The sequence below is a fragment of the Trichoplax adhaerens genome, genomic scaffold (assembly GCF_000150275.1).
Source record: "Trichoplax adhaerens TRIADscaffold_18 genomic scaffold, whole genome shotgun sequence".
In the NCBI taxonomy this organism is placed as follows: Eukaryota; Metazoa; Placozoa; class Uniplacotomia; order Trichoplacea; family Trichoplacidae; genus Trichoplax; species Trichoplax adhaerens.
The window spans coordinates 582075-596580 of NW_002060960.1; the positions used below are offsets into that span (position 1 = coordinate 582075).

At 35.0% G+C, this 14506-nt stretch overlaps 2 protein-coding genes across 2 annotated transcripts; one reads left to right on the forward strand and one right to left on the reverse strand.

The window, feature by feature from the left end:
- Positions 1-835: 835 nt before the first annotated feature.
- Positions 836-5621, forward strand: TRIADDRAFT_60867 (uncharacterized protein; the record flags this gene model as incomplete). The annotated part of the gene is made up of 12 exons (XM_002116793.1): positions 836-1100; positions 2579-2669; positions 3159-3374; positions 3568-3611; positions 3972-4022; positions 4135-4264; positions 4416-4462; positions 4578-4639; positions 4727-4794; positions 4900-5018; positions 5162-5344; positions 5461-5621. The coding sequence occupies 12 exons, from the start codon at positions 836-838 to the stop codon at positions 5619-5621; spliced, it is 1437 nt and encodes a 478-aa protein (XP_002116829.1).
- A 1783-nt stretch (positions 5622-7404) lies between these two features.
- TRIADDRAFT_60868 (uncharacterized protein) lies at positions 7405-9402 on the reverse strand (the record flags this gene model as incomplete). Its single annotated transcript, XM_002116847.1, has 2 exons — positions 7405-9155; positions 9378-9402. 2 exons carry the CDS (start codon positions 9400-9402, stop codon positions 7405-7407), a joined length of 1776 nt encoding a protein of 591 aa, XP_002116883.1.
- Between the last annotated feature and the right edge of the window lie 5104 nt (positions 9403-14506).

Here is a 14506-nt window from a genome sequence, read left to right on the forward strand (position 1 = left end):
GCGAACTGTATATTACCAGAATCAGTCTGACTCAGTCCACTGTCTCTTGATGGCGACAGCCACAGCCAGCCAGGTCCCAGCGGTGTTGCATCAGAATTACACAAAAACAACAAAAACAATACGTTCAAGGACAAGGTACGACGGTACAATACAATTGCCTTGGCACGCTATTTTTTGTTGTTGTTGAACGATGATATCTACAGTACAGTATGTGGCCTGGACATTTTACTACGGTACTGGAAGTCTTGGGCCACCGTGCTTTGTACCGCGCAGTCCGGTACTGTGCATTGTACTGGACATACAGTACAGTACAGTACTGTACTGTAGGATGACATGAGCCTTCACAGGATGGCATGAGCCTACACAGGATGACATGAGCCTTGAGCGTGCGCGCTGCTGCACAGTATGAAGTATTGTGAAAGGTCATGCCTTATGACAAAATGACACATCTCGTAGGCGTATTTTCACATCGTTAAAGAGTCTGCTCCATTGAATTGTACAGTACTATCCCTCGTGTTACGACCTCAGGGTAGAAACCAAAAGTTACAGTACAGTGCACAGTAGAAACCGATCCACACACCTTAGCATGCTTTTCTTGCAAATGTACTGTACACTGTACAGTACTGTACAGTATGTCAATATGTAATAACAACACTTTGGTGATTGTGGAACTAATTATGACGTCTACAAGTTCAAAATAATAGTAGGCTGTCTCCTTCGACAAACGTTGGCATTTGCGCTTGTAGCGTTACCGGTAGAAATCACAGAGTGAAGGCACAATCGTTTTCATTGACGTGGAGTTGAACAGACTGGAATTCTTGCAATCTCTATCAAAATGGGTATCCAATATGATGAAGACAGCAAGATGAACCCTCATTTGGATAGGTTTGCTACCTATCGACGTCGTTGGTATATTTTAGCAATTTTCTCTGTTCTATGCTTTACGCAAGGCATGGTATGGAATACATGGGGTCCGGTTGCAACATCTGCTGAATATTATTATGGTTGGACTGATAGCGATGTAGCCATGATGGCTAATTGGGGAACCATTATGTATGTAGTAACCGTGTTTTTTTGGTCCTACTTATTCGATACAGTAGGTAAGATCAAGATAAACGAACCTATCAAGTGAAGTTGATTGTATCGCATGGTATCAACATGCTACTTGACTTTTGTAATATTGTACACTATGATAGCATTAGCGATCAACATTGATCCAACATGGACACTTTATACAGCGATTGGCACTCGATACCTTACTATAGTCAGCCATACAGTACATGATCACGCTGGAGTCCTCTACCTTATAGTCCATGCAAATAGATGATAACCTGTAGCATAGTAGCTGTGAAATTCTTGCAATTGGAATTTGGATTTCATCTTTAGTAAAGTACAGTACTGCATGGAACATTATCATCAGTGTGTGCTTTTCCAACCACGATTTCCTTTGGCCAATTGGAAATGATAATGAATCGAGTTTTTACGCCTAATCATTGATCAATAAATTCAAATTGTATAATCGGATAACTGCATAGCTCGCAAGGAATTCCAGTATTGGTGATCGCAAAAACTCCTTGAACTCCTGTACGCGTAATCATGTACGTTACTCAATGGCCGACGTTAGCCAACTGCATGATTCAGCACAGCGGTACAATATTGTAGGTTGCTGCGTTGCACTGCACAGATTGTAGTACAGTATATCAGGGCTACTAGAAAGAAACCGATACATTTCCTTCTTGTGCTTTAAAAAGATATTAATCGTGATAGACTGTTGACATAGTAAAGTAGAAAACGAAGTTAGTTATAATGCTTGCAAAACGATAGGAGGATTGCAAAATTGGCAATGGAATGAACATGAATTACTAATAGTAACATTCAGCAACATTGATGTCCCAGACGGTACGGTACTGTACAGTACTGTACAGTGTACAGTATGCTAACAATCTACATGACGTACAGTACAATATACTGTAGTTGGATTCCTTCCGATAATACTGTACAGTACAGTACAGTACTGTACTGTATAATGAATCGTCGTCGCGTACCGTACAGTACAGTGTAAAAATGTTACCAATGTCCAGTCGCGTATGCATGGACGGACGGACGATGGCATGGATCGGAACATCTGATTCAGATAATCCGAAAATCCGCAAAAATTCAGACAGCAAGATCGACAGACTCTGAATATGTTCATTCAAACGGAAATTACGCCCCTTCGCAAAAACATGTTGAAAGTCAAAAATAGACATGGATTATTTTTAGACCTACCGTCAGTGCATGGCCTTAACTATCTTGCATGCTGCTGTAGAATGATGGAATTTCAATGAATGAATGCCATACTCGAGTAAACTACTTACTGCAAGCACCACGGTTCACATTAATGTAGTCTGACATACGGACTGCATGCTATAGATTGAACTTGTAGTGACTTATTGTGCTAACAAATCCATAGGTAATCCTAATTCTGTAAAAACCTTGCCAGAAGGAGTCATTGATTCATTATTATAATGATACGTGTACCTCGATGATATAGTATTTATTCGTTCGATACTCATGACGAAACCCATGTTTATTCTAGGTTCTAGAATACCCATCGTATCCGCCGCATTTTGCATCGCCTTAGGGACTGGATTAAGAATCATTTCCAGAGAATCCGCGGTTGCAACCCCGTAAGTAATAACGAAGCAGCGCACTATTACCAATTACATTTTGCTAGGAATAGCTATCACAAGGCAACGTCATATTACGTTACTGTACTCAATATTCTATTTAACCTACTGGATAGATTACGGTCATGCAAAAGCGTTGCAATTAGGTCACTGTCACTTATGAACAAGATGAGCGTGCTACCAATGCAGAATCCATGCATCATAACGGCTCATTTTTGATAAATACAGTGATGCTTCTATTATCGAGATATCGACCTTAAAAGCCTTTTAGCTGCATAGATAATAGAAGATCTTGACACAATCTTCGTTAACAATTCAATATAAAATTGCAATCAGTACACCTACGACAACAGAAAGCAATCGCGGATGACAAGTTGTACTTGTCCAGTCATTCCTGCAATATTTTACACACTTACAGGCAATGATATGGGCATCAGGAAGAGAGTAACTGCATAATTGGATTAACTTTTATTATAATTTTATTGATAGATTAATTCATATTGCTCAAATATTAAATGGCTTTGCGGGTCCCATAGCACTCGGTGGACCACCAATCATATCTGCCTTATGGTTTCCTCCTCGTCAACGAACCACGTCAACGGCCATAACGACGATTTTTAGTTACCTTGGTGTCGCAACTGCTTTCGTACTTGGACCTAATATGGTATATGAGGTCAAAAATGCTACTGATACCAATAGCAGCGTGTAAGTGCTAGCTTTTCCTTTTATTAGTAGTGCAACGATACAACACTAAAGCTTACTTTATCATACTATATAAAATGGAACATCAACAGTAATACGGTCACTGGCATAAACTATAATACAGTGTTTTTTAGGCTTATACGGAATGGGATGAATGGGCTAATTATGTATTTTCATTCATATTGTTGTCTTACAGACCAAAGTCAAATCTTGTATTCTATTTAAACTCCACAAATTCGGGTACGTAGCTCGCTTCATTACTTTCCGAGATTGTATAGTCACTGGCACGTCTTCGGATATTGTCTATCCCTTCTACGATATGCCAAAATTAATTCTTATTTCAATGAAGCAGTTAAAGTAATGCGTAATTTGAGTTAGTAAACATCAACTGATCTCAAACAATTTTTACAAATTCATTGTAATCTACGGTTTGCTACCTGAACCACGTTGCCCTGCAACGAAATATAGTTATGATATATGCGAACTATGCAAAATACTATGTAGCCAACTCTGTTCAGCTAATGATATTTTTACTGTAGATAAAGGCAATATTGTGATGATTCTCTAATAATTAATCTATCATTGACTTCCATTACTTAGATGAAATTCGACAAAAAGTTGGTGATCAAATGTGGGACTTTTTATTGATAGGTACCACCATTAAGTTTATAAATAACTGTTACCGATCCGGACACTTACTAAAGTTATATGCTCTAAATATAATTATCTTTTTCCTCTCTGTGTATCAATATGAAACATATAGAATTCATCATCTCAGTAGTAATCTTTTTGTGCATGCTGATTTACTTTCCTTCGCGGCCAAAACTGCCTCCAAGTGTATCAGCTTCAAAGGATCGTATGAATCTCAAAGATGGAGTTAAATCTCTTATCAGGTAGATATTGAACTGTACCAGTAAATGCGACGCATGTAAGAAATTTTCGCAACAATCTACAAATATGTATATGCTTACAATATAGCAGAATTGGTTTGCGTTACATTGAAAACTTGATGGCTTATATTTATTATTATTATTCAACTTCTAGGAACAAGAGTTTTTGGAATTTATTCATATGCTATGGTGCTAGCACTGGTAATGCTTACATACTAAGCTAACGGACTATCGCAGTCTAATAATGTGATTTACGTATTCCTGCTTGTATGTGCTAAATTCAAATTATATGGAATTATTTTAACCCATATTATAGGGGTGTATGCCGCGTGGGGAGCAGTTTTAAATGTTAATTTACAATCTTTCAATGTTGACCAGGTTAGGCTTAAAATATTTAGTGTGTTTTTTCATAACCGTATAAAATAGCTAATTATCCCGCTACCATTTATTACTAATTTCGTATAGATACTTGCCGGTTGGTTAGGCTTTTATGCCAACATTGCAGGATGTGTAGCAGGTGTCACACTTGGATTGTAAGCATTCGCTTTCATTTTATAATATTTTAAATACAGGTCTATTTTTACACAATACCCTATGAAAGCGTCTTATCACATTAACTTTTGTTTTGATTAATTTAGCTTTTCAGATATCTTTGCTGGAAAAATGAAGATATCATTAATTTGTATGATGATCGGATCAACAGTTTCTTTCTTGTGGTTCACCTTAGTATGTTTCAAATATGTACCATTTTCTGAAGGTAAGCAAGACGTTATCAGATAAAAGAAGTCTAATGGCGATAGTGTTCGACCACAGTAATTTGACTGTATATCTTTAGTTTTTAAACACATTGCATATCTGTTGGGCATTGATGGTCTGTCAACATCCTCTCTATTATTATAGCTAGCCTTTACATAACGAGTATCTTGGGTGGATTGTTTGTCAATGGAGCTATACCTTTATATTATGAACTGAATATGGAAGTTTGTTACCCAGTACCAGAGGGGATAACCTCAGGAGCATTAACAATGTCGAACAATGCTTTCGGAATATTTTTCCTGCTATTGTTTCTGATTCCAAATATCGGTAAGTACACTCATAGGAATAATCAGTTATTACCGTGTAGCGATGTCCTAGTTAATTCTTCAGGCATCTTTATGATATTACACGTGTAACTGATTGTAAACTTGCTATTACCTTAGGCTCGTTATGGACCAATTGGTTATTACTTGGCTGTTGTGCCGCTTGCGTGCCGCTATTGTTGTTTTTCAATGGTCGCTATAACAGACTGGAATTGGATATTCCCCAAGATGTTACTACCGTCAATGGCGTCCATAAAGATGATACAAATAATAAGGCGTAATCTTATTTATATTCAGTAGTAGCTGAAGTTACTTTAATATTTCGATTATTTAATTTTGTTACGCATTTCCCTTAAATGTCCAAACTTTTGAACGTGCGAGTATGCTACGCGTATTATCATTATTATCCCCCAAATTTTATTTGTGACAACCCCTTATTATTAACGCTTTTAATTCGATACAGATATTTATCTGAACATGTTTATTTAAAAATTAAAGTTGATTGCACGATAAGTTTACAATTTATATAAACTCTGATTCATTTTAACTAATCTATATTAATCTAAATTAAATTGCTGTACTAAATTAAGATTGGATGTTTTTTGCATGATGCAATCGAACTCAACACCTCGTTCTGTCGATGCTTTGCTGTAGTATGTAAAGTTTATCCTCAAGTGAGGCGGTCATTAATATGTTGTTGTTATAGTTTATGCAACATGAAACGATTTCTAATTCAACGGAGCTTACCAGGTTAGATAATTATTCGCAAATCTATCTATCTCTGTGAAATGGATCTAATTTTTGCGGGTATCTCGTTTAAGTAGTTTCGGTTAGCCATATTATTCTTTTATGCCGTATGAATAAATTTTACAATAAACATGAATAATTTTAACTTCGATTGGAATTGAACAAGTATATCAATATTTTCGAGATATTATAGCAATATTGCCTGTACATTACTCTAATAACGTCTTCATGACTAATGTATAGTGGCCAGTATTTATAACTATTTCATCAGTTTAGTTAATCCTATGTAAAATTTACGAATCTAAATTTCTAATAATACAAGTATTAGCATTCCCGTAAGAAGCAATCAAAAGCGCTTTGATTGATATAACTTTCGTAATTGAAGTCTATTTTAGCTACAGTAAGTAATTTGGCATTTCTTGTTGTAAGGATCTTTAGTAAATAACATCATTTTTCTACTCAACACTACGTATTAGTGCATTTCTGCATTCACAAATTGCAAGACATGTTCATTTATTGCATGTTAAATTTTTAATATTTTCCTGGTTCACCTACTGATGTAGTCGAATTTATATCATTCGACTTCTACAGTACTATATGTTTCTATGAAAGCCTTCGTTGATGATTTCAACAAATGAACAGACGCTAAATAAACTAGCCAATTACTGAAGCAAAATATAATAGTCATTCTTCAAGATTGTAATTCATAACTATGCACATATTTAATTTCATAACTGAAGAAATTAATGAAAGCAATGGAATCTAAAATTTCACTGCCATACTTGTAAGCCTTCCAACTATTTTATTTAGGAAGCAACTATTACAAGCAGCCAAGGCCCGGCGTTCAATAAAAGTTAATAATAGTATTATCCTCCTAAACATACACTAAAGCTACTAAATTGATCCTCAAAGTAAATTAAAAATGAGGATTCATTTCCTATTCCATATTAAAGTACATCTTGTAGTAAATTGCAACACACCATGAATACGATAGCCTAAGCAAGTAAGTAACAAAAATCAGTACAAAAATATGGCGTTCCAGTTAGACAAATCACATTATCTAATATTTAAATCAAAAATGAGGATTCATTTCTTATTCCATATTAAAGCATATCTTGTAGTAAATTACAATGTACTATAAATATGATAGCCTACAGTAAGTAAGTTAGTAGCTAAAACCAGTATAAAATATGGCATTAGAGTTACACAAATCACACTAATATCCCCGATTATGTACGATATCTCTTATCGAATTCGGTAAAGTAACACTAGATCAAAATCGGTAAATCAAAACAGATAAGCCTCGTTCTCCATTTGTTAATGATGGAATAAACGCTCAGGCAGTCGAGTTAAGACTATATTTTTATCGTTGCAAGCAGAAATGATATCATCATCGCGAGTAGAACCCATCGGAGTAGCTATATATTGAACACCAATAGTGCTGGCAAAATTTATACTATCGCGAAATGGAAAAAATGCATCGGAGCTCATAGATAACTGTCCTAGCTTGGACAACCACTTTTGACGCTCATCCATGGATAGTTCTTGAGGTTCTTTCTCCCAGTAGCTTTCCCAATCCGTTTTAGGGATGTCGATATCAAGGGTACCTCGAACATATACATCTATGATATTATTCATTTCAGAACGCTGAACATAATTTTTAAATTGAGCAGTTGCTAGGTAAGGATGTTGTCTCAGCCACCATAGCTTTGCTTTTTCACCTGCAAGTCGAACGCAATGAATACGTGATTGTTGTCCTGCACCTAATCCAATTATCTGGCCATTGCAAGCATAGCAAACAGAATTGGATTGGGCATACTTCACAGCGATAGTTGCCACCAATAGGTCTAAGATAGCGCTACTGGGTAAATCCTTTGCTCTGGTAAGAATGTCGGATAATGCTTCACGATTAATAACGGAATTATTCCTTTCTTGCTGCAGATGAAGTCCGAAAACAGTTCGATATTCCTTTATCGATGGACGATAGCTAGAATTCATCGTTAAAATGATAAACTTTCCGGACTTTTTCTTCTTAAGCATTGCTAATGCATCGGGATGATATTCGGGTGCTATTACACCATCTGAAATATCAGCGCATATCAGTTTTGCTGTTGCAATGTCACAAATATCGGATAAGGCAATCCAGTCTCCAAAAGACGAAAGCCGGTCAGCACTTCTAGCTCGGGCATACGCTGTCGCTTGAGCAGTAAGCTCAAATCCTTTTACCATGCTTGATAAAACTTCAGCACTCGATAATGGTACGGCCACAGCCGCACCTGCCGGACTTACATGTTTAAATGACGCTGCCGCAGGCAGACTGGAAATATTACGAAGTTCTTGCACAAGTTGCCAGCTGTTTAAAGCATCTAGCATGTTTATAAAGCTTGGTTTTCCGTTTAAAGTGGCTACTGGCAATACATCAGAAAACGTAAAAATTTGAGCTTCCTTCTGATGTGAATTCATGCCATAACGTAAATCCATTTGAGATGTACCCGCTTTAAACTCATAGCGAAGATAATTGCTAATAGCGAAATCGTATGCAGCCGTTGTATTTAAAGCTTTCAATGCTAATTCCTTCCTTAATCCTAAAGTGGTGCGATTTTCTTGGCTAGCTTCTATCTCGGAACAAATTCGTTGGTAATCATTTGGATCGCAAACTGCAGTCACACGCTGATAGTTTTTGGCAGCAGCTCGTAGTAATGTTACGCCTCCGATATCAATTTGCTCAATTGCATCATCTATTTTAATGCCGCGTTTTGCTATCTCTTCGAAGGGGTATAAATTGCAAACGACAACATCAAAAAATTGATAGCCGAATTCAACCATTTCCTGCAAGTCCTCAGGGCAGTTGCGTGCTAAGATCCCAGAATGAATTGCTGGATGCAATGTTTTAACGCGGCCTGCCAGCATTTCTCGATGACGGGTAATTTGAGAAACATCTACCACCGGGATATAATTTGACCTAAGACATGCAGCAGTGCCACCAGAAGCAACTATTTCATAACCGAATTCGTAAAGTTGCGTTGCAAACCATGGTAAATTTTCACGATTGGACGTACTCACGAGAGCTATTATCAAGATGAAATTGATCATTAAAGCTTAATGTAGCCAATTTATCATTATTGTGAACACTCTACTTTATCAGACTTGAATATTCTACGATCTCTGCACATAATACAGTGATGCTGCACAGCAAGCAGAAATTGACATAACGCATTTTTAACTGAAAAATAGACTGCATGTTTTTAATCGGCAATGCATGGCAAATCGCAATAAAATACTGAATCTACCTAATAATTTTTGAGGGCTAGCCATCTTCAGTTTTTCGAAATTTCAGATCCACCAAAGAATCTTATAGATGAACAAATGGGAGTGATATTTTAAAGCTTGAGCCTCGAAATTTTATATAAAGACGTGTTACAGTATACGTTCACAGCAACTTTGGCAGAAAATTTTTAAATGTTTACTCTACTCCACAATTCCATTACAGGTGATAGTAAAGTATTTTATACGTATGTCAATCTTAGCGAATTAATATAGATAGATACAAATAATTTATCACCTATTATAATTATTTATAGTATATCATAGGTCTAGTCTCTCTTAGACAGTCTATGTTATCCAATTGCAATAATTAATCAACGGTGCCACTCATTTGCAAAAGAATATTAGCAAATAATAAAAATAATATTATAGAATTTATAGCTTGGTTTTATAGTTAATAGGTTTTTAGCTAATAATTAATTAACTCTATTCTGTATATGGCTTAGCTCTCATTGGTACTTTAAACTTGCACAGGCGTAACTAGATCGAAATATCACTTTACAACGACAATATGACAGTAGCCCAATGCACCATCATATGTCAATATTAGATTTATGTATTGTCTTACGATCTTTAGAGCTAATGTAGCAGACATCAAATCGTAAGGCGATCAGGTGTGAACTTTGCATCTAGATCAGAGTGACAGTTGATTCTGCTTTGTTTTGTTGAAATAAGGAGTAATTTTTGACGATGTGATAAATTTGACACCCAAGTATATTGAATCGAGTAATAAATTTCACTATGCAAACAGGAAAAATTACGGCAATCAAATAGCAATAGTTATACTCGTGTATACGCATAATGCTACAACGATTATCCATTGATATTTTGGCATACTGCAGTTTAGAATCAGTTGAAATTACGTATACTGTTTTTAAACTACTACTTGTTGCGTCATGATGAACTTATACATCGTGTGATAGTGGTTATATCATACAGTAATTATGTGCATTAATCGAGGATTTGGCCGAATATAATAATAATTAACCAATTTACCAATTTTCCATAGACAATTGGGTCTTGAGTTCGAAACATTGTAGTCGGTTTTAGAGAAAATATTAGCCAAGACAAAAATAAGGAAATTAATATCGACAAGAAAGTCATTATACTGGTTTAATAACCTGCCGTAAAGCCAATTCACAGATTGAATCGGTCGAACTGCTTTCATCTAGGAGCAATACCTAACACAAGGAATTAAATATTTTCAGCGAGAAAAAATATTCAAGCAATTGTTATTTTTGGAGTAAGTTCGCTCCTTTCTAGGCAGATATTACTATACTCGTATTGTAGTATTAGATACTTGGAATTTGTAAAAGATTGTCAGCTGATACCGCAAGAAATTTTCTTGTCTATCTTAAAATCTGGAATAAAACAAGAAAATGAAATTATTGCCACATTATGACCTCAACAGTCATACGGATTAGACCGATTTAAAATATACCGCGCAAAGTTGAAAGGTCTTACTTAGGCAAGACCACAACCCAAGCCCTAACCCAAGCATATCGGAGAATTTTAACATTACAATCATCTACACTGTAATGGATAACTTGTAAATAAACTTCTAACCAGCAGTAAGTATGAGTAATTCGATAATATTAGAGATAATAGATAATTGTCTTACATTAAATATAGTTAATTACTTCGCTCAATTTTAGTCTGCTTTTCTTAGATTGTTACACATATTCAAATACTGGACTCATTATTGTGATATACAACGGTAGTTAACGAAACCCTTAATTCCGTTTTTGGTTCAAAATCAATCAAAGCGCTGTACTGTAATCATTACGTCTATTGCAGATAATCAAAACGATTTTAATTTTTGTCGTCACCATACCCTCTACAGCACTTGCAGAATCAACAACATCATTATAATTATAAATCTCGGTTGAAAGTCAGCTTAAATCTATCGTGATTATGAGTCTTGAGCAACTCAGCATAAACAGATTTGACGCGTAATATTACTGGATTTTGCAGTGTTTTCATCATGCATTGTCGTTGTTTACAATCTACTTAGGAAGTCAAAGTTAATTTTATTTACGTTCTACATTACCACACTTTACTGATAAATTGTAGATGCCGGTAGGTCGAGTAGTATAAAATATCTACAATAACTTATTTTACAAAATCTGGGCATTAGAATTTTAGTGCATGCAATGGTTTTGTAATAACTTGATTAATTCTTTACACATTAAAATATGCATATGAATACTGTGCAGGTAGGTATTCTCTTTATTTACAGACAATTCTATGCTACTTGTGCAAGTAATGTTCAGAACTTCCGATATTGTTTTCATGGCAGAAATTGCGTCTATTCGGTGCTAATACTACAGAACATATTTACTCACTACCAAGAGCACTCTTGCTGCGTGATTAAAGGTGATTGTATACTGTAAAATATAAATAGCTACTTAACAGCTACAATTATAGCGCTAGACGACGTTATCAGTATTTGTTTACAAATATTGGACCTGGCGAGCTAAGGGAAAGCACTTTACCATGTGTTACCTTTAGGTTAAATTTCTTAATCTTTGTATTATTATTAAAAGACAATTGACTTAATCTGTCTCGCCAGCGGTTGTGTACCTATGTAAATGTACATATCAAATATTTTGGCGGTAAATACTTTAAAAAATCGAGAGCAAAGTGTAATTAGCGAATACGGAATATACAGTATACGACTAACTCGAAATGCAGTGCAGTAATGGTTTGCAAGATAGGACCTACCTACTTGCCTTTACTATTCAAAACAGGACGTCATCCTATATAGGACATGCCGTTTAATAAATACTTATTATAGGCCCTATAGAAATATCGGTAAATTCAATTATATACGATAAACCTCCACCCACTGAATGTTTGTCGGTACAAACTGTTCGAGTGATCCATCAGTTGAAAATGAATAGCCTGTTACGTAGGATTAATGCAAGATTTTATTTGTTTAACGTTGCAATAGGATACAAAGTGACAGAACATGGTGATATCAACTTTAAAGAAATGATAATCATCCTTAGCTATTACATTACATAAAATAAAAACATACGTGTACATATTCAACAATATTTGTGGGCATGTTGACTAATGAATGCATTGTATTTCGTAGAGTCTTGCATACCTCCCAGCTTCGATGCTATTGTACTAATAATTAAATTAATTTTCAATCGATCCAAGTTCACACATTATAGCAATCATATCAAAAAATTCATGTCAAATTGGACATTAGCGGCGCTTTCTTGCTTACTTACAATTACAGAACAGTTATTCCTTTCGTAATGCATTCATTTTGCGACCAATGCAGAAAATGAATGCCACTAATTGATGATGGCTAATAAACAATTCCGTACGTCATCTGTAATATTTACCAATCAAAGCCATCAGTAATATTTCCGTTTTTGAAGTTAAAATCTGTTCTAACTATGCGTCATATTTTATTGTCGATTAGTGTACGGTGAATTTTTGTTCAGTGGCGTAATTTAGTTAGTACCGAATTCATGAATTTCGCCCGTAAATATTTGATATTCCGAATGATTTTCTTCATGAATCACTATCTTAATTGTGCGTTAATTCGTTTACATAATCTGTCCTATAGCATTCTTTAATTCTATTAGCTGTCTTTACGTTCTTATTCCAATATTCAATATTCATTTCGGTAATTTTCCCTTTACTAATCACATTTTGGTCATACGTTGATTTATTCGTGATTGACAATCTGATACCACATTTCAATTTTATTGGTTCTTGCTAATTGTTTATTAGTCAAAGGTATGCAGTGCTGACTAATTTTGCTCTATCATGGTTAAATGAATCACTGTTTTTGTAAATAGATATACAACTGCGGATACCTTTTGTTCGTAGTTCTTAACGATATTACTAAATCATTTTCAAACGCTGGGTATGTGTATAGTCTGTCATCATGATTGCATATTTTTTTTATACCTAAAATGCAAATAAAATTGATTATATCTATATCCTGTCCATTGTAGCTGTCCTCGTAGTAATGCATTGTTATCAGGTATCAAGAAAACTGATTTATTCTTGCGCCTACAGTGAGCAAATGAGAAGCTAAATTCATTATGTACTACAATTATATTATCGATCAATCATCTCATTATATATAAAACTAAATAGAAATTAAATTATCGCCAATCGCATAAAGTATAACACAGCTGATTAATGCTGCTAATGAATGAAATCTTATAGTATGAGATTCTTAACAGTGTTTGCAGATCAAAAACACTAAAAGCTTTCTTAAAATGCTACAGTATGATGGAATGTTATAAATAATGCGTAATGAGACATACTATACAGACAGCTTGGGACATAAGGTTAGAACTTTAATATACAACAGGGATAGGCTAGATGGCACCTAAGGCATCGCATACCCTCCTCATATATGAAGCTATGGATTTTTTCTTTAAAAAAACACTATTTGACAATATGTGCCAGATTCGTAATATGAATAAAACTAAACATAAGGTTGACTGTTCTTATTTATAAATACATACAGTATAATAGTTCAATTTAATCATCAGGGCTATAATATGACTTTACAATTATTAGTATCGAATTTTTTTGGCAAAGGCTAAAATCTACTTGAATAGTAAGTAAATTGAGGCTGGTAACAAAGCGCAAAAGGAATAAGCCTTTCATTTTGAAATGGATTCGTCAACTATCCATTATCGTATGAAATCTAGGCTGCATAGAATTACCATCTTGTTACGTGGAACGAATGGCGTATTTACTATTGATTTACAGAGATTGTCTTGAATATAAGTTTCATGATGATAGAGTTCACCGCCATTCATTTTATGAATGAAAGCGTGGATCAGAACAACAATGGTATAATTGAATATTTCGATTATGTGCCACACTTATATTAAAAAAGAATCCCTCCAACTCAATCAAGATAGTATAAGGCCAGCATATTGTTGTATAAGCCATCTGTTCACACAGATTGCAAAAGTTAATTGCATTTATTGTATTATGCCATCTAGCTTTAAAGTGATTATAGCATTGTTTAATATGATGAAAATACATGCTTACGAGAATGAATAATTTATGAGCTTCCATTGGGATTAATCTTGTTTATCGAATAGAA